Below are 21,048 nucleotides of genomic sequence, written 5' to 3'. Positions count from 1 at the left end.
AGCGTTTTGGAAATATGTGGCTGTACAATTGATACGCTGTTCCTCTGGAGTGTGCTTCTATTCACTAAAGCTGCAATAAAAATTACATTTACTCCGAACATTCTCAACACATATTATTATTCAGCACGCAATTCTGCACGCGAATAAATTAATGGTTCAGTTCAAGATGAATAAAAATACACCCAATCTCTTTCTGTGAATTACGAAATGCTAATGGTAGTCAGCGACCACTAAGGTGCACAGTGAACGTAGGATTCAGATTAAAATCCGAGGGTCGACAGTTACTAATAGGCAAATCCACTGCAATTTATACGACAAATGCTCACATAATCGATGAGAGAATACTGTCACCAAGAGTGTCTCCTTTTCACCGACTTCTGGATACAAATTTAGTAACACACACACACAAACACACACGCGCACGCACTTCGAAGAATCTGTAAATTAATCAACTAGAGCTTATAGTTGTTAATTAATGTTCATCTTTACCCTGTAACGAAGCTGGCAGATCAATCAGGGAAGTTGCCTCTTTCGCCAATTGCCACAACCGCAATTCTAACTAAACCGATAATTATAACAGCTGCACGTGGGGCCGGTAGCTACCAATTTACTGGCCATAACACCACACCGGACTGAACAGCCCTAAGACTTCATTAGTAATTACATTTCGTTAACTGGGTATTGCTCGACATTCGCAGTTCTCCACAACCCTGTTCAAATGGTAGATAGATAGATTGGAGGAGAAAACGTGTCGATGAATTCAGTTTGATGCCCACTTTGTTTATAATTTTCTTTCTTCAATAGTGAGTCATTCCCATTAAAGGAACAAACTTCATCTTTTATAATGGGTAAGATCGCTTCTCGCATGCCTTACAATCTCTTAAGAGAGTTGGGATTAAGAAACGCCTGATATAAAGGTTGAAACGAATCAAATTTGGAGCTGCAATATTTTATCTTTACATTTTATTTTTTTAAATCGTATAAAGTACGAAGTTTGCCCACCAAGCACAAATAAGTAATAATTATTTCCAACATTTTAATAATAATCAAAACATTAAAAGATACCTGGATTTCACGGTTTTTTTTTTGTTTTTTTTTTTTTCATTTGAAATGTAGTGGTTCTTAACTTTAAAATCACTGCTTATGGTTTCATGATGTACTTTGTTTCATGATTTCATGATTTACTTGTTCTGAGTTATTCCGCTTTGAATAACTCAGAACAATCTCCAACCACAGATCCTTATGATATTCAACTCTATTCATCAGTTCCCAATTTATGTGGTGTGTTCAGCATTACTGGATTTTCATTTGAGTGAAAGTTATTTTCATGATTTTCACTGAAAGTTTTTCGTGAAGGTTATTCTCACTGGATTTTCCATTTGCGTTAAGGTTATCAGATAACTCATTGAACTGTTGAATTCGAAGCGTTATCTGATTCAGGTAGCTTTCTAAATTTTTTTTAAAATCCTTTTGGTTTCGACTTCGTAATTCTTCTTTATCCATCTTTCAATTTAAATATATAAAAACCTGAAGGTCATCCGCATATGTTATTATGTTATTGCCGATATTCAAAAAAAGGTTCTAAAGCAAAGTTAAAGAAGAACCCAGAGAGAACTCCTTCTTGCGGTAAGCTACGGTTAATTTTGATTTCAGCATTCACTTCATTGTGGCTAAACTTCAGTGATCTGCAAGCAATTACTTTCAATGGCATCTCCAATAGTTTCCTTGTGCATTGAAGTACTTACCAATTGATTTTCCGAGATTGACTCCAAATTGATTTTCAAATGGGAAGATAAACAGATCTTCCCATTTGAAGTCTTTTGGGAATTTTATTATAACTTTTTGATTTAAACACTTGGTTGAGCAAATTCTTTTAATTTTGTTGTTTTCTTTTTTGTTGCACTGTTGTTGCCTTGCAGTAAAACAGTAGGGATTTATGATCCAATTTGAATATGCACGTTGGTGGCCTTGCAATAACGTTTAAAAAGTTGTGAAACGTCTAGGATGTTATATCTACTCCCGTTGATTCTCCAATGACTTGCGTTATGGTGAATGTTGCTAGCTTCTCTCCAGTTGCTCGCTTTCTTCTTTTATTCTAGTTTTATTTCTTTTTATATAGTCAAAAGTGAACAAACATTTTACTTTATAAAATTACATCTCTTTTTTATCGCTTCTAGATGCCACTTCCAAATTCTTTAACAACTTGAGCCATTTTCAGAAACTTCGGATGGCATCTCATATTTTAGATAGATAACCTTTGGGAATAAGTCTTAATTTAAAGAAATGTTGCATTTATATTACTATTCGCCGAACTTAGTTTAGGATTTATGACTACTTGCATGTACTCATACACACGTAGTTTAGGATCGTTGAAAACTATTCAGATACGTAATCCAACTGTCAAACAATACCCCTCTAACGTAGCCATCCATAATAATTGGGTGTACGATTCTTCCCTGCACCAATAATAATCTCATTGTACACAGCAACGTACAAAATACCCATCATGACAAGGATTACATTCAAATTGGGCACATAAAATGTAGATATATTATAAACACTTAAGTTACATATTACTTAGTTGTGCGAAGTATTTATTAATAGGATTACATTGAATTCAATTAGCTGACTAAATATGCGATAGATGAAATGCTGGAGCACTGATCTTTTAGTAAGCGACTGTAATTTTGTAAACAGATGATGCGTATTAAAGGAACTTGGAGATTGGACTATTCTACTCGCTTCGATCATATTTGGTTGTGAGAACGTGTTGTTAGAGCAGAATGAAATGCATGACTGAATGCTCAGTTTTGAATACTTAAAATGCTGTACTTCGTTTAATCCCAAATTTTCAGTGATCGTAGTAATTCTTGCCAGACAGGAGGTACATTTCAGAAAGTTGCTGTTCTATTGTTCTAAGAGTATAGTGGGAAATTACCGACTGGTCAGTCTGACTTCTGTAGTAGGTGAAATCATGGAGGAAATGATCAAGGGTGGAATTCAGGATCATTTAGATAGTAATGGAATTCTGAAGGATACTCAGTAAGTTTTTTTAAAGGGAAAATCATGTTTAACAAATATGGTTAGCGATTTTGACAGGGTCACTCATGAGCTGGATTTAGGGAATAATTTCAACTGTCTATTTCAGCAAAGTATTTGACTCAGTCCTACATGAGCAGTTACTTTATAAGCCGGAACAGGTTGGAATCACAGGGAAAATCCTTAGACGGATAGTAGGATGGCTTCAGGGCTAGAAGCACAGGGTTGTGATAAATGGTTATTCCTCAGATTGGATTGATCTAAGAAGTGGGGTTCCCCAAGGATCAGTATTGCTTTTGATTTTCTTAAATGACATCGATGAAGGGACAGAGGGCGTGATGTCTAAATTTGCAGTTGATGTAAAGATTGGTAGAGTAGGTAATGATCGCCGCTTCAACAGAGCTACTTCATAGCGACCTAGACAGACTTCAGGGATGGTCAGAAAAGGGGAAGCTATGCTTTAATCCAGCAAAGTGCAAAGTCTTATACCTGGGTAACAGTAACCCAAAAATAATTTATACACTTGATGGAGATGAACTAAAGTCAGCAGTAAAAGAAAGGGACTTGGCAGTTGGGATACCATCAGATATGAAGTTCTCCGAGCATTGTAAACAGGTTGCAAGGAAGGGCCATGGTGTCTTATCAATGATTTATTGAATATTTGCTAGTAGTGATAACGATTATATAAGGCTATTGTTACACCACACTTGGAATACTGTGTTAAGTATGGGTATCGCATCACAGCGAAGAATGGAACGAATTATATTGGGAATCAGACTGTTAGATAAGAAGAGAAACACATGGATTAGGCAGCAAACTCAAGTAAAGGACATTCTTATCAAAACTAAAGAACTAAAATGGTCTTGGGCAGGACACAGGCTCGAAGACATGATGACAGATGTAATAAGAAAATAACAGAATGGTACCCAAGAGGAGCTAGAAGAAAACCTGGAAGACAAAGGCGGAGATGGATAGATGAAATTCATGAGTTTTTGAGTAGTAAATGGATGGCCAGTGCTCAAAACAGAAGGAACTGGAAAGTTGCTGGAGAGGCCTTCATCCTGCAGTGGATTGAAAATGGCTGATGATGATGATCGCATCTAAAAAAGGGCCATGGTGTCTTATCAATGATTTATTGAACATTTGCTAGTAGGGATAAGGATTATATAAGGCTATTGCTACACCACACTTGGAGTACTGTGTTCAAGTGTGGGGATCGCACCTAAAAAAGATATCGAGCTTCTTGAAAGGGTCAAACGGGTAATTCGCCTGGTGGGATCGGCAAAAGGATGTCCTTAAGAAGAAACACTTCGAATATGTGCGTTGCACAGCTTGGAAACTAGGCATCTTAGAGGCGACTTGATTGAGATGTTTAAGGCTCTGAGAGGCGACTTGATTGTGATGTTTAAGGCTCTGAGAGGCGGCTTGATTGAGATGTTTAAGGCTCTGAGAGGCAACAGTAAAATGAATGAGGATGAAGTTTTTATGGTTTTAAATGATTGTAGAACTAGGTAGTCCATAAATACAAGTTACGGGGAGAGATGTTTAGACTAGATTGCAGGAAGTTTTATTTTATCCAACGAGTTATAAATTACTGAAATAAGTTACCTTTACGTGTGGTAGAGTCTGACAGTTTGGAGAAATTCAAAGGTCAGCTGGATAGTTACCTACAGGATGAGGGAAATTCATAGGTCGTCTAATTTCGTTTCTCTTATTATTATTTATTTTATTTTAATTTATTTTTTTATAGTGCAAGTGCATCATTTCTACACGAGAACAGCTACTAAGTAACTAGGAATTGGCATCATTAAGTGCAACAGTTACTTAGCAGCTGGCTGCATGTAGAATAGAAATTATGCACTTGCACTAACTAACACGCCAGTTAACTATTTCACAACCTGCGACTTAACCCTCGAGTACTCTATGATCCTTATTTATATATTTTATTATTATTATTTTTTTGGCTGATGCAGCATAAGCCTTAGGCTTCCTAGGACATTACTAATACTATTGTTTTAGGTGGATCAGCAACTTTAGGCCATATTGCGCCGTATATAATATGTCTGTAAACTGCGTGCATTCTTTGGTCAGTTTGCTGGACGACAAACTCGCGTTTCCGGGAGAAAACACCATGCCTCCCTTGCCTGAGGCCGACTAATTCAAGCCAAGTTGTGAAAAAAAAAGCCCATAAAAATTCTTCGCGTCATTGACTGAATTCGAACTCAGTTCTTTTCCAGCCGGTGCGGGAGGACGGTGATTATATCAACTCTGCTATTAAAGGAGGCAGCAATGGATAGATCCCATACACCCCAGGTGCCTTTCTTATGTTCAGGTTCGACAATGTCTCTTTCACTTTCCATTCGGTTATCACAAATCATTTAGCTCTCCGTTGGAGTTTTATAAACTTCTGACATCCCTACATTAAAGAATTCGTCATGTGTGAATGTAGATGCAAAATATTTATTCAATTTGTCAGCAACCTGAGCAGAATCATCCACAGTTAACCAATTTACATCAAGTCCAATGTGCTTCAACCCTATTCTTATGTTGTTAGTATAAGCATAGACGTCTCTGCTGCTTTTCTTGACATTTTTCGCCAGAGATCTCTCATAATCTGCCTTCGCTAGCCTAACTTCTTTGTGACTTGATTGCAGACTAATAATTTATATCTTCCATAGGCTTCTGTATCACCTGATAATCTATATGCATACCATGCACTTTTCTGATTTTCCATTTGTCGTAATAGTTCAAATGACATCCATTTAGGTCTAAGCCTTGAATAGTATTTTTCTTTGGTATGAAGAGCTTAGTAGCTTCTTTGATTATTTCCCCGAATGCGTCCCATTTAGAATTTACTGTTGGTAACATGATCATTTGGTACCACTGCATAGAATTTAAAAACTGTCTGAGACCACTGTAATCACCCTTACAGAAGCTAAAGCCTTCACAACCGAAAGGCTTTAGCTTCTCTTGGAGACTTAAAAAAACCAATAGTTCTTCTAATTCTTCCTTGAATATATTTATCCTTCCAGAACAATAGATGGAAGTCTGTTCCAACAATTAACCACCCGCTGACTAAAAGAAAAATTCCGCATACCTGTTCTGCATCCGTCCTTCCTCAATTTGAATTCGTGCTGTCTCATGTGTGTAGCTGAGCAAGAGGAGGAATCCCTCTTCCATTACCTCATCCAAAAGTTCTGTATTCGTTCCTGGTGGAATATAAATTGCGTCGATGTCGATAACGGATGAAATATGCCTAAGGAGACCAGACATGCTTCAAATGATGGTGACTGATTGGGACAGCAATTTCCGCTATTTTCTTGACCGAATATGCACGACAGAGACTTTTCAGCATCAACTTTCATCACACACAGCCTGTAACATTTAATTGTGAATTTTTCTGATTCTTTTCCTTTAGTAGATAAAATCGCTGCAAGCTTGTCCATTTTGGATGAGCCGTCTATTTGCAATTACACACAACCTTATATTATGTGTCATATTATCAACTAGAATCCTAAACGTTTAAATGTAAACGGTTTAAAACTGTTCGGGCTTACGCACATCTATTTCCTGCTCTCGTATCACGCATCGAAACTACTGTAATTGAGCACATCTCGTAATTCTGGCTGAATGTACGTGAGAGATGAAAATAGTTCCTACAAGAAAAAGTCTGACACCTGTATCCAAATCCAGCTAACAACAGCCACAGGTGACAAAAGACTTTTTAGGGTTCCTTTGAATGCATGACAGTGGAAGCCAAACAAGATTCTGAGCAGTTTCCTGAGTGCATTCCATATGGATGGGGGCATTTGTTCTCACGTTGCGACTGGAGATATAGCTGCTCTCTGATATTTTGTGTGTGTCTCTAAAAAAACTGTATAATTAGATTTTACAGCAATGAGGGATGAAGTTACAGGCACCGTGAATTTTCTCTGAAGTATAGAGAGACAGAAAGAGAGAGAGGCTGTGTACTAGTAGTAGTACAAAAACTGCTGTACAGTCTTCTGTACTTTGCTACACTGATTCCATATCTTAAGCACCATCAGAGAATATGGCCACATCCACTTTTCCCTCTCTCAGCAACACCTTTCTTCAGGCGTCTACTTTATATCTCTGCTAGGAGTAACATCGTTCTACAGTCTATCTCCTGTTTTATCTAAGCGTCTCAGTGGTAAAGAAGTTTATAGAGTTTACACAACATAATATCTATATTTTCCCATATAATGGACTTTCGTATCATGGTTGAGTGGTAGACCGTGGGGTACCCACAGTACTGTCACTGGCAGAAGAGAAAGAAGAGACAGACATCCTGCTTAGCAATATGATGAAAGGTATAGAGAAATCGAAATAAGACTTTCAACATTTAATTATGCAGTACTCTTAAGAAATAAAATAAAAAAAAAAACAAACCCTAAACTACGTGCCAGAAGTTTATCCTTTTAATTTAATAAATGTTGTCATTACGTATGTGGAAGGACTCTAATTTCAAGAGAACATTTTTATTTGGACGAAATAAATAGTACAGTTAATAGCAGATTACAGTGTAATGCGTAGAAACCGCGTAGAAACCATAAACATGACTCGCAGTACAACATTTCAAAAATAGTTACGTCACTAACCTTAAAAAGAGAATAAGAACTCTTCCCATTTGGATTTTATCATCCAATATTGCTAAGCAAAAGCAACTCCAACCTTTTAGTTGGAAATTAAATTTGCTGTATTGTTAAAATATTTTAATAATAAAGCAAATAAGAAATAATTCAGCCCTAGTTTAAAATAAACCAACATACGAACAGTGCATGTGGTGATACGCCTAACAATTCCTTTCTTGGTTTGAATAGTCACGTTTTGGATAACCGGTGTTCGGATAATCGAAGTCAAGTTGCATATCCTTTCCGTACTGGATCTTTTTTGATCAATAATCACGGTAATAAGACTTGAAATTTTATGGCGGTAACACAATTCCTTATTTATTTCCTACTATAAGACCAGTTTCAACGTCTACATTGCGCCTTGTTTTCGTATTCTTCAAGTAGAAACTCAAATTACGTAAGGAAGCTTTGTATGCGCACATCAACCACTCCATCTTCATTTCAAGCAGCGATGTCATCTTTCAAATCGATTTAAATCCATCAGTTTGCTTTTTATCTGAGAAGTATCCGAAACATACCCAAAAAAAGCAACACCAATACTTTTCGGTGGTTGATAGACACAACACCGGTTTTACTGAGTCTATAATATCTATCGACTACTAAAGGGGCAATTTTCTAAGCAGTAAACAAACCGTCAAATACTCACGCTAGCAGTGAGTTCGTCGACATCTTGTGTGCATCTCAATACTTTCCCCATTACTGCTAAGTGCATTTTTGGCTGGGAGATAAGAATCGTAGTTTGTTGCGGTAGATGGTTTCCTTCGCGATGTTTAAATCATTTTGTAAAATACGGCCACTAGAAGTTCTCTTCTGCTAGGCTTTGCGAAGCTTATCACTGGGAAAAACTAAACAACAACAAAAAAGAAATCCATAATTTTTCCGGGGATTTCGGGTGATTCTGGGAAAGTGATTTGTGGTTTCTTGTTACTTAAATAATTTTAATTACGATGAATGGCATAAAAACGTCACTATACAGGGCTAATTAAACGGAATTTATATCTCCAGTAATGCTAACATCTTGAGAGGATATTAAAGACGCCTTTGCTTTTCTTATATCTTTGTCCTTAGTTTTGTCTTTGTTCAATTAAGAAACTTGACACGGGGCATTAAACGCAATATAAATTATCTTGGGAAGAGTTAGCCATAATCATTTTTTGTGGGTGTAACGTGGGATTTTAAGAGGCAATCAAAAAGAGATGGATTCCTTGATGTATTTGATTAGGTGAGTATATCTCGAACGAAGCCTAACTTTAATTCTCGCATATCTTGGGTATTAACGTTAATTAATCCTACAGAAAGAAAGTTTCCTCCCCTTAAGGAAACGCGTGAAAGTAGAGATAGTTGTTAAATAAACCGATGTCAACTTTTAAACGAGTTTCTGTGATCCTAAATGCAGAGAAAAAGATTTTGTAGATAGAAAACTCAAAATAAGCCTTCATCTGCGGGTCCATCTATAGAAATGTGTTCTCGTTAAGCAAGCAAAGGATGCAGAAACATTTTAAAAGTTGTGAGACAAGTTGAAATGGGTTTACTAAAAGAGAATATGCTTGTGTCTCCTGCCTCATTCTCTCTCTGAAAGGTATGTCTATCCCAGAGGAAACAACTGCGAAAAATCCATTTCAGGAGCATAATTTACCATAAATTAACAATTATTTCAACCAGATCTTCGAGGGAATTGTGCGGGAGGTAAGGTGCAGGAAAAAGGAAGCGAAGCGAAGAAAATCCCAGACGGAAAAGAGACTGTAAAATAATGGACATTAATTTGTATGACAAACTCTACTCCTGATGACAGAGATCCCAATAAAGTATCCTCTTTCCCAGGAGTTATGAAAATTCTGAAACTCAAACGAAATGAATACAAAATAACACTCTGCAATGGAATTATCTGACGAGCAACTTCACCCGAAGGTTTGTTACTGCACTTGCCCAAAAGGCCCTGTTAGTGTCTAACAGTGCATCGGTGTGTAAATTTTATAGAGGGCGTTGTCATTCTGCGTGTTTCTGCAGTGGTCGAATGTTTAACGTAAATATTAACAAAAATATTTTGTACGCTTTCGAGGAAAAGCAATATTTGTTATGAAGGCATTAAAAATTTACAGCGCGTGGTATAATTCATCCACTTGTTAATTATCAGAGCGCCACAGTCAACATGCGAGCTGTCTTCGACTACAGTAGAACGATGCGTAGCACCCATATATAATGCAAGCATTAGGTGTCGTTTCGAAGTGAGATCTAACTCGGGAGCCATTAACAGACGCAGAAAGAGATAAAAAAATAAAAGCAAACTAATCTGTACGCAACTAGTTCCACCATTATATATTATACATAGAGAATTAATTTAAATACATAATATTCACGAAGCCTTCTGCCAGTAATTTTCAGCCAGAAAATTAATATCCTCGAAGTTATGTTATAAACTACTAAACAATCTTTTAGATATTATTTTAATAACCAAAATGTATTCGAGAATCTCGTAATGCATTTTAATAAGTTTTTTTTTTTCCTTTAATCTCTAGGTGTTACTTGTCTTCGGCTATTGTCAATAGACGTTCCAGAAACTATAATAGCTGGTAAAGGAACCAAATTAGCATGTACCTACGAACTTGAAGAAGATATCCTCTACTCAATCAAATGGTACAGAGATGACATTGAGTTTTTCCGATATGTACCGAGTAACTCGCCCCCTGGGCAGATATTTCACATCCAGGGTATTAATGTAGATGTAAGTAATGTTGTTATGAATAATTTATGCTTAGCTATGTCTTTTTAGAGAGATCACTGTAAGGCTGTTGTACAGAAGTATAAAAGAAATTTCATATTGACGTAGCAAGTTACCATTCCGAGAATGTAAATAAATGACTATTTTCAAGGGCCCAGAAATTCTCGCTCAAATCCGTGTTGGGAATACTACAGAAGCGAGTATTTACTGGCCCTCTAAGTGACCATAACTTTCTCCCATTTCATAGGTTATCTGCCCAACACATTAAGCATCAGGTGGTGAAACAGGTAAGTAGTTATCCAGCAAATAGTCCATAAAATCTCAGACCTACACCATAATTCGTTGTCAGTGATTGTTGGTACAGAAGGGAAATTTCATTTTCAGAACAATGATGGGACTGAATAAGAACAAATTTTAGTAATATAGAAAAAAGGTCAATAAGATATACTGCATTTTAAATAAGCGTAAATTATTAATTACTTGGGTCTATTGATCAGTGGGCGATGTGATAACTCGTGTTTTATGACAATTTTTTTTTCGCGTCACACGAGATCTGACAGAGCGATGTTCATAGCCAAAGCACCATCCATCTGCGGCAGCAGCAACACACATACAGTGCATTAATTCTATGTATCTCTTTTTGTGCCATCTTAGAGGGTTTTTCCAACCCTGAAATTGGTCAAACACAGATGAAGGAATATATTATAGTTAGGTAAAATAAATTATCTGTATATAGACAGCAGTGTTACCAAGATGTTGGCAGGAACCACCTACTACAATAAATAAATATAAGTATCAGGACTATTACTGCCACTACACCAGTCTATTGCTGGCCAATGCGCTAAAACCCACTCCAGACACCTTTAACGCATGCCAGATAGAAAACACTGTTGCTCACTATACATCTACATAAATAAGTTTAAAGTGCAATTTGTAATAGAAAGAAATTTTAAGGGTTTTTCTTTTTTTTCAGTATTAGGCCTGTGGGAGTAGTGCTGTACAGGAGAACATATTTTAGCGCATAAAGATACATCTGAAATGCTCGTGCGCATGTAAATTCCCTTAATCTTTTCACGTAGTCTCAATAATTCGAGTTGTTAGTCTGAGAGATCTAACCAGAAAGAAAAGCAGTCTCTGAACGTTGTCTCTTTACTTCTCCAGGCACTATATATCACCTGGGTGACAAGTCACGCCAGCCAGGGTGCTCTAACACAACACTTACTGTCTGGTTTAAACAGTTCTCTTAACACTCCAACATTGTGTAGACTGACTGCATTACCTGAGACAGCGAAAATCTAGTACGTCTTCCTGTCACAGCCTCTCTTTCCCCTGGCACCCTCCCCGCTAAGGGAGGATAGCGCGTCTTCCAATGTCGTTTTTCTATCACAGGCCAGTTGGTTTATGGGACTTCTTGAAAGATTTCTGTTTTTGTAGCTATTTTTTAAACGACTCGCGAATTCTTGGCAAACGGGAACATCAAGCAGTGACCGGAAAGGACCGATATTTTGTTGGTATAGTCGGCCAAGCATATAAACCGCCCTTATTTTTGCTCTCTATACTCTATGCCTTGTATTAGCACACTGATAGACATCTTTGGCCTCCAACTCGCTCCGAATCCTCTGCGTACGTCAATAAAATGGCGTCTGTTTACCTATTAATGTCTCTACAAACTCCATGCTATTTCTTAAGTTTCTTGCGTGTTTGACGTATTTCTTCAATAAGTAACCAAGGCAGTCCTTTCCATCATCTATTCAAACAGTTCTTCTGCTGGTCACGAAGTTTTTGAGTTTTTCTTTAGTTAAAGACTCATAAAGATGCGATTTTTCTGCATGAAATAAAAGACATAACACAATTGTTGAAAAAATGCGGAATAAAACTACTGCCACAGAAGTCCTCGGACATTGCGGATTGGTGTTGAAAATTCGGTTTAGAGATTGGTCATAGAAATTTTAAAATCGTAAGTTTTTTTTTTAAATAAAGATTAATTAAGAAACTTTTTTCGATATTTTTGTAGCCTTTCCTTTGATAAGTCATATCAAACGATAACTCGGTATGACCCATCACTCCAATGATGAATCGTAAAATCGATCTATTAATGTTGCCGTGATGTAACTAGTCGTTCACCTTTATTAACGGCTTTTCCATGCTTTAAAAAAAAAAACTATTCGGCTTCAGTGCAAGCTTGATGGGGGAAGGGAAATCTGTCGATTGGTTTTGTTTACTAATGGACTGTAACATGATTCTCGAAGTTACTCTTGAAGAATCGACGTCTTAAGGTTTAGTTTTTGTGCTCTTTATTGTGGGTATGGGTATAACACTTTCGTTTGCTTTCAAGCGTCTACAAGTGACTTTTTGTTTCTTATCACTTCGTATATAGAGTGGTGCTCAAATTGCAACACTTGGGAAATTCCTATTTAAGAAATTGCTAAAAGGATTCACTGTAATCAGGCGGCACGTTTATTGTGAAATTTTCAGAAACTGGCAGTCTAAGCAGAAAGAAAGGATGTGGACATCCACGGATATCTTTTGAAGCTCAGAACAGACTTATGACCTGTCTGTGCTTCCGAAACAGAAGATCGTCATCGACATCGATAGATATCAAAACAGCATGTGAGGAGGATACAGGAGAATGGCGAGCACTGCTACAGCACGTAGATGGCTTTTCTCATTGGAATTAGCAGTACGTCGTCCAAGATGAAAGCCACTTTTGACGCAAAAAAAAAAAAAAAAAAAATCCCCAGCGTCTGAAGTGGGCAAAAGAGCATGATAAAGGAACGTACAGATGGTAAGATAACTCCGGTGGTGCATCAGATGGAAAGCCGCAGAAATTGTTCAGTGAGCCTCCTTGCGACGAAGAAACATTTGGTTCAGTGAAATTATTGTAAGTATCAACAGTTCTTCGTTAAGAACGTGGAGTAGGTCAGGTTATAGTGGCGGTAGATATCCCGAAAGATGCACAATTGCTTGTGCCTAACCTACGATTGAAGGGCATAGGATTCTCTGTACAAAGGGTATCGCGACCACTACCGCATATTACAACGTTCGATGTTATGAGAGCTTTATGAACGTAATTTATCAGAATTAGGCATGTTAAAAAAACGAATTTGATAGAGAATGTACACTGAATGGACAAACCTCATGGCATACCTACCTACTAATGGGTAGGCCCACCTTTCGCCCGGATAAGGGCAGTCACACGGCGAGGCATTGGGTCCACTAGCTCACGTAAACATTCCACAGGCATTGGCTCCACTAGTTCACGAAACTGTCCATAATTCCGTTACATTTCTGAGTGGAGTATCCAAAGCTCGAACTGATCTTTCCACAGCATCCCAAAGATGCTCCACAGGGTTCATGTACGGTGAACGGGAAGGCCATTCCACGGTGGTAAAATCTGCGCAATGCGCTTCGAACCATGGTATAGTAACCACGGCTCTTTGGGGGAGGCGCCTTGTCCTGCTGGAAGAGTCCATTGCCCTGTAGGTGAACGATGACCACGAAGGGATGCAGATAGTCTGCAAGGATGGATACGTAACCTGGACCGTTCAGAGGTGCAGCTAGACGTACCAGAGGTCGCAATGAGTGCCAGTTGAACACGCCCCAGACCATTACCGACCCCACATCTGCCTGAACAGTTTCTTGTAGACATGACGGGTGCATAGCTTCGTGCGGTTTCCGCCAGATTACGCACCCTCCCGTCCGTAATTCGAAATAACTGAAAACGGGACTCATCGGACCAGGAGACCCGTCTCCAATAATTCAAGGTCCAGTGCCGATGTTCTTTCACACAGTTGAGGCATAGAGTCCTGTGTCGTGGTGTCAGCAATTGGACTCTGGTGAATCGGCGGCTCCCATAACCTATTGTGGCTAATGATCGCCTGATGGTCTTGGTGGAGGCGTTTCTGGCACCTCCCTCGTTGAAGTAATTTGTGCCACTGTCGCTCTCCGGTTGGCTGAAACAATGCGAGACAGACATCGATGGCTACGTTCATCCACCACCTTTCTCCACCCATAGCGCTGTCCACGATTAGATATTATTCCGGATATGGCATATTCTCGATACATTATTGATGCTGTCGAATGGGTATAGTGCAATTTCTGTACCACCTCCGCGACAGAGTGACCCATGCGTCGGGCACCCACTAGCATCCCTCTTTGAAAGTCGGTTAATTCAGGACGTTTATACATACTGACATCGAATTACCGTCTACTGAATGCAGTGTACCTTATACCTGCCACGCGATGGGTTTGTCCACTAGCGAGAGGGGTGACAGCGTCGCGTTTCCAGGAACCAGGTTTCCCATGAATTCTGTCCTTTCAGTGTAAAGTCCTTTTTCTCGAGGGTAACTAAATCTAATGAGCGCAGGAATTGGATTCTGACTATATCTGCTAGAGTGAATGATAAACTGGAGTGCTCTGGATGTGTCTTTGAAGGAAGTCATAATTATCGGTTCAGAAGATATTATTTAACCACAATGTGCTATCGTTGTCTGAGGTATGGAGGACATACAGCAGGGCGTTCTCTTGTCATTAAAAGAAATCGATTTGTTCACATTGTGAGAGGTGGGCATTCCTACACTAAATGTATGAACAGCGACATTGATTCAACCTGTGCTAATTGTCCGGCTACAAACCCCTGTTCGACCCATTCGGTGCGAAGCGCTTTGTGTTCACCTTAAATTCTCTTAAAAGAGATGCGATAGAAGTTGTTGGTATCTTTACTTTGTTTTTTCCTGTTATTCTTCTTCTTTCCCCTTTGTTATATTTCTCTTTCCTGTCTTTCTTTTAACTATTGATTTTTCTTTCTCTGCGTACCTTTAAATGCTATGGTGCCTTAAAAATTAGTATGTTGAGTAAATTGGTACGATAATAACCGAGATAGATAGTAGATCCCTGGCCCAGGTGCGGATGGAAACTAGGTCATGGCAGCTTGCTGCGGTGAGCTAAGTGGCCAGTAACTCAACACATACAACATAAACCAACATTACAGTACGATATACCTACGCGCCACCACAATGATTGGTCTTTATCGGTACAATATCAACACGCAATAAACACCGAGTTACCTTAGTTTTTTTAGATTACGCACACACCAATAAATAATAATAAAAAAGAGCATGTTAGTTGGTCAGAAGATCAGTGAAAGTGTGTTTTTTCTCTCTGATGAATCAAAATTCAACTTACATAGTTCGGACGGCCAGCAGACTGTTGGACGAAAAAGAGAAGAATTTCTTCCTGGCTGTATCGTCTCCACAATGAAATATTGTGCATCTCAAATGATATGGGGCTGCATTTCTCATAAAGGATTTGGCCCTCTTGAATTTGCGATGGGTACAGTAAATGCTGAGATGTACAAGGACATTCATGAGACAAAATTACTTTCCACAAGTAGAGATTACTATGTTGACATTGGCATTTTTCACGACTACTCTATTCCATGTCATAGAGCGAAAACCATTAAGTATGCTTCTTAAAATTAGAAAATATTTTAAATTTACGAAACGTGGTACTCTTGCTTACATAAATGTAATTTTTTCTGTCTTTACTTCAATAGGTGCAAAACTGGTTTTTAAGGATAAATCAATTCGCACAATATGGCCATAAAAGTAAAATTTTCTGCAATAAAACGTTCAATATATGTATTATTATTATTTATTTATGTACTTTCAGTTTTTTTTCTCTAAAATATAAGCTGCCAGTATTAAGACAACCAGCCTAAAAACGAGATTATGCAAATTTTTCGACACCACTGTATATAAAGTGGTCTTTAATATTTAATCGCTATTCGCTCATCCCATTACAATGCCTTTCTCATCTTAATAGCTTTTCTGAATTCTATAAATGCATTGTATTTCAAAGGTAATGATAAACAGTATTCTGAGGGTGGTGTGTGTGTGTGTGTTTTAGCTTTATTGGATGAAAATATCAATAAAAAAGATTGGTGGGTGGAAAAAACCTTAGACTTCTAACTTCTCCAACGTGCTAATTTATCCTTGGTTGCAAACGCTTCCCAATTTCCTCATTTCAGTAAGGGGATTTCAACTAGATCTTTCTAAAAGGGTTACAAGTGGTAATTCTACTAAGTGAAAATGAAGAATTTTTGTTAATGATTAATCTCAGATAATAATTGTAAAATATTATTAGTTCCAATGAAAAAGGATTAATTTATTAATACCAATATTTAAATTTATTAATATCTCCAAAGAAAAGTGAGCAACCCTTCTTTTACCCTAGGGCTTTTAGCTTTTAAACTAACCCTCGGGTAAACTAAAGGTTGGTCACTACTCTCGTGGGATTATTCGCAATCTTAGCGGTCACAAGAATCGCATGTGGTTTGGTTACATTTTAGATGATTGTTTTTAAATTTCTTGGAAAACTGTAGCGCTCATGTGTGCCTTCCTTGGTCTGCCTTAGACTGCTGAAACAAGCAGTGGAAGTCTAAATTATTTTTTAAGGTTAGCCTGGTTAAGATGAATTTGTTAGGAAACTTTTTTCAACTGATTTGCGTATGTTTTTTTTTTTTTTTCACTTTTTTTTGTATCTTCATGAAGTCTTTCTCAAAATCAGTCCCTTCTGCATTTCTTTCTGTTTCACGGGTTTATCGCACCGGTTTCTGATTAATAATCAACAAATGTTCACTCTTTCTGTAAGAAAGCCTCTGAATGAACGAGGTCAGCGCAGTATTTGGCATCTCAAACTTTAACAGAATAGCTTCATTGGCAGGATGCCCCTTAGTATTCCTGTTTAAGATGGTATTGGCACATCTCGTATCTAAAGTTGGCATCGGCACAGAGATTGGCAGCAAAACCAAAGGTCCAACTAATTTAATGAATTATTTTTTGGTGTGGAAGAGGATTCGAGTTAATGCACTAAAAACGAAATAAATAAAATGCACAAAAACATTCCTAACAACAGTTTCTCGTATCCTAAACAGAGCATTTGCTAATTCAATACAGATTCGCGACTAGTAATTGCAAGAACACGTTATATTTTGCCGAGACACACAGTATTCTATTATGTTGATGAATTAAGCACTTATTCCCTATAGATTCATAAAGTTTTCGCCTCCATTTGTGGTGACGAATCCATTTGCAATTCTGCATCTCTACTCTTTCGTATTCCTATGGGAAAAGACTTCCAAAAAAAAAAAAAATAAAAAATAAGGATGCATATAAAGAGAGAGAGAGAGACATTAATGTTTACTGCACCCACAGATCGTAAGAAAGGTAAAACAAAAAAAATGAAATATTTATATACACTAAACTGACTGTTGCTAATGAGCTGAATAATCATTTTTCCTACAGAAGGATAAACGTCAGCCTCTAAAATCCGCAATAATGCTAATGAGCAACCTCTCTTTTCTTCCCAAAAGCATAAAGAAAGTTCAATGTAGCTGCAGCTCGCGTGCGGAATGAGTCAGTGGCCTTTCTTTTTGCCTCCTTTATAGCCCTGAATGTCGAAGATGAATGAAGGGGTTTAGACAAGCACATTACCTTCAGAATGAGTCATTTACACACACAATTTCTTAAAGAATGTACTACCAACTCGGGTATTTTAAAGAAAACGGCCTATCCTGCCAGAAAATATGTTCTAAAGCGATTTTTTTTAAAGAAATCTTCGCCCTTCACAGCGAAATGAATTCTACGTTTATATGAAACTCGGCACACATTTTTAGATGTTCACACAACAAAAGATTTGAAATATGACAGGCGATGGGTACTGTACACTTGCTCCATAATGTGGCTCCCAATGACATCATCTTAGCTCTCTGTTGTTGCCACATTCTCCAACAGTTTATCTGGAGTACCAACACTTCTAGAGGGCGGAGATGCAAGAAAAACAATTTCAAAGGGCCGGCAATATATCATACACCGACACACTGATAATCGGGGTGCTTAAAATATGTTGGCATGGTGGCGAAAACTCTGTGGATTGCAATTTACAATGATAAATCGTCATTATATTCTATTCAGATAGGGAGAGTTTGTTATGCTCAACAATATAAGGTTTTAGAAATCACGCATCGAATTATTTGGAAGAGAGGATGCAAAATTGGGGTCACGAATATAAACAGAATCCCCAGTATGTAAAGTCTGGTACTTATATTAAAGGAATCAACGATCCTTAAGAAAAATGTCCAAATATCCTTCACCTTTAGAACGCAATTATCCTCTTGTGAAATGCATAATCGAAAAACAGAATATCCGTTGATATAAACATGAGAACATTAACGGCATTTTTCTTTTTTCTTGTCGATTAAAGTTGTTTGTGGAGACCCACAAGGATTCTCATTAGGTTCTTTTTAATTTATATTGACGATCTCTGCGATCCAGCTATTAGTTGTAAGATCCGCAATCTCCTAACTAGATGTCTTTAAGGGGATTCAATAAATTTTATGTTTATTGGTATATATAAGTTTAGCATCGTTTCTAGAAATCCACAGATTTCTAGAATTCTATAAGCCTAAACATTATGATCGACTACTTTACAGGTAATGCTGGATTTTGACCTTCTTCTAATTTTAAATATTTGGGTACTTTTTTTATAAATATGAATTTTCATTTTTCCATTTACCTCTTTTTTTATTCGCTTTTGTTGTTTGGAAAACAGTTTGATAAGACCCACAACGGTCTTATCACACTGTTACCAAACAACATGTCTGAAGACATTATAATAAAGCTTTTCAAGCACTTGATCCTATTAGTCAGCTCTTCTTTAGTCTCCAAACCATAAGTAACTCAATAAGAGTATTCAAAGAATTCAAATTACTTTGTTTCACATCCCATATCATAACAACTGTTATACCTAAGTTTGTTTACATTATGGTTTAACTCCGCTCAAACTCAGATGAATTTGCCATGGCCTTTTCTTTGTCCATAAGTTAATTGATATCTAGTTGATCTTCTATTCCTTTTGTCTAAAATCCTTTAGGGAGTTTCAAAAGTTAATGCTAGGCGCGCCGTAACTTTCCCTCTTCAATTATGTTAAACAACAAGTTATCTATGCCACGAACCAATATTAAGTAGTTTCTTGAAATAATAAGCATTCATAATATTGACATATTTAAAATTAGCAGGCACCACCTTTTACCAGTTGAAATTAATTATTAGCTGAAATTTTGGTTGAAGTTTTGCCTTAAATGGGAAACATTTCGTAATTAGCCATTTTGATTTTTTCCCAAGAGATTTAAGGAAAAACTTCACCAGATGCCGCTGGGTGTCGCTACATTTTATGCTAAATTCGATCATCGATTTTTTTAATAATTTTAATTTTGGAAAAAAAAAATAGATCTGAGAAACCAATAAGGAAGTTAAAATAACTTACCATTAGATAAATTCTTAATTCATGACTATTAATTACCTCGCTATAAACACTGCTTTTGAAAAGACGGAAGAGTTATTTCAAGATCTTGTTTTGATCAAATTCTACACAATTTGGACACAATGGACACACAAATGCATTTTGTTTAATCATTAGAAACATGGCACCATATTCTACAAAAGCATTCGATTTAAATCAAAGCCAGCTCTGTCCTTGCTTTTTCAAGTTCTGTTTATTTTACTTCTTATTTATAGACTTCGCTCTGTAATATACAAAAAAAGAAGGAAAAAATCACTGTTGCCAACGAATATTCTTGCGTTGCAATTCCTTTTAAGGCAATAAAACGAATTCAGAAACATTTCTAGCAAGAGATCTTCGTGCTGTGTACTGTCACAAACAGAAAACACATGGTGACTACACACCCTCGCTGTTTTATTTCTGTCCCTGTGGTTGTTGTTTTTTTTTTACTTTTTTTTTTCTTCTTCTCTGGTGGCCCACCTGTACTACTTTTTGATCTAACCGTTTTCTTTCTGCCCAGGACTTTTTATTTTCGACAGATCTTTGCCGTGTGCCGATTGGAATGACTTCTACTTGTGGTATTAGATAAGGGTTCCAATCACTTTGGTGTATTCCTCTTTACTTCTTATAAAGACCCTACTGACATCTCATACCCTGCTTATTGTTCCAATACACAGACTGACTGAGATCAATATTCGCATCAATCGGTACTTAGTTTATTGTTAGTTGACCTACGTAACCTTCCACGTTGTGAAGAAGTTGGGTGAAAAAGCCCATTTTGTGTCCTTATAATATCTGAAGTTCTTTCGGAAAACCTGTAGGAGGAAGTGAGTTCACCCCCTGAGGCTACGCTTAGGTGGCACCACCATTACAACAAATCATGTCGTCTCCATGGGAACCAAACTGCCGCTGTGAAAAAAAGAAAGAAAAAAAGTGTAGATCTAACTGGCTGCAGAGTGGATGCTTTGTGGTATTACATATCGCTACAATAAAAGTATGTCCTGTTCCAGCACAGACAAATTGGCCTTTTTACATTTCATCCAATTTCTCTCTCGTGTTCAATACAGATTTTCCAATAAAAGTACCCTCTCTTCGTCGTAACAGAAATCGTTATTAATTAGTTCAAAAGAACTTTAATAATTTAAATGAGTAAAACATTTTCAGTTATTTAAAGTGCATTATCTTATAGTTAACAAGCATTAAAGACTATGTAGGGTTTAAAAGATTTCAAAGTCAGTTATTAATTTTCTGTTAATTTTGGTTTACGTTTGTTTGTTGGAGTTGTTAAAGCAATTCAGG

The 21,048-nt window shown here is 37.3% G+C and overlaps 1 protein-coding gene across 1 annotated transcript in view; it reads left to right on the top strand.

Moving 5' to 3' along the window:
- LOC150080057 (uncharacterized) overlaps window positions 1-21,048 on the top strand; it is a 448,418-nt gene that overhangs the window by 226,837 nt on the left and 200,533 nt on the right. The window contains exon 2 of the mRNA XM_090381646.1: window positions 10,208-10,413. Within this exon, the coding sequence (XP_090237772.1) occupies window positions 10,208-10,413 (206 nt within the window). The remainder of the gene's footprint in view (window positions 1-10,207; window positions 10,414-21,048) is intronic.

The sequence above is a fragment of the Mastigoproctus giganteus genome, chromosome 9 (genome assembly GCF_048544385.1).
Source record: "Mastigoproctus giganteus isolate SK-2022 chromosome 9, ASM4854438v1, whole genome shotgun sequence".
Lineage (NCBI taxonomy): Eukaryota > Metazoa > Arthropoda > Arachnida > Uropygi > Thelyphonidae > Mastigoproctus > Mastigoproctus giganteus.
This window is presented reverse-complemented; position numbering and strand designations above follow the sequence as displayed.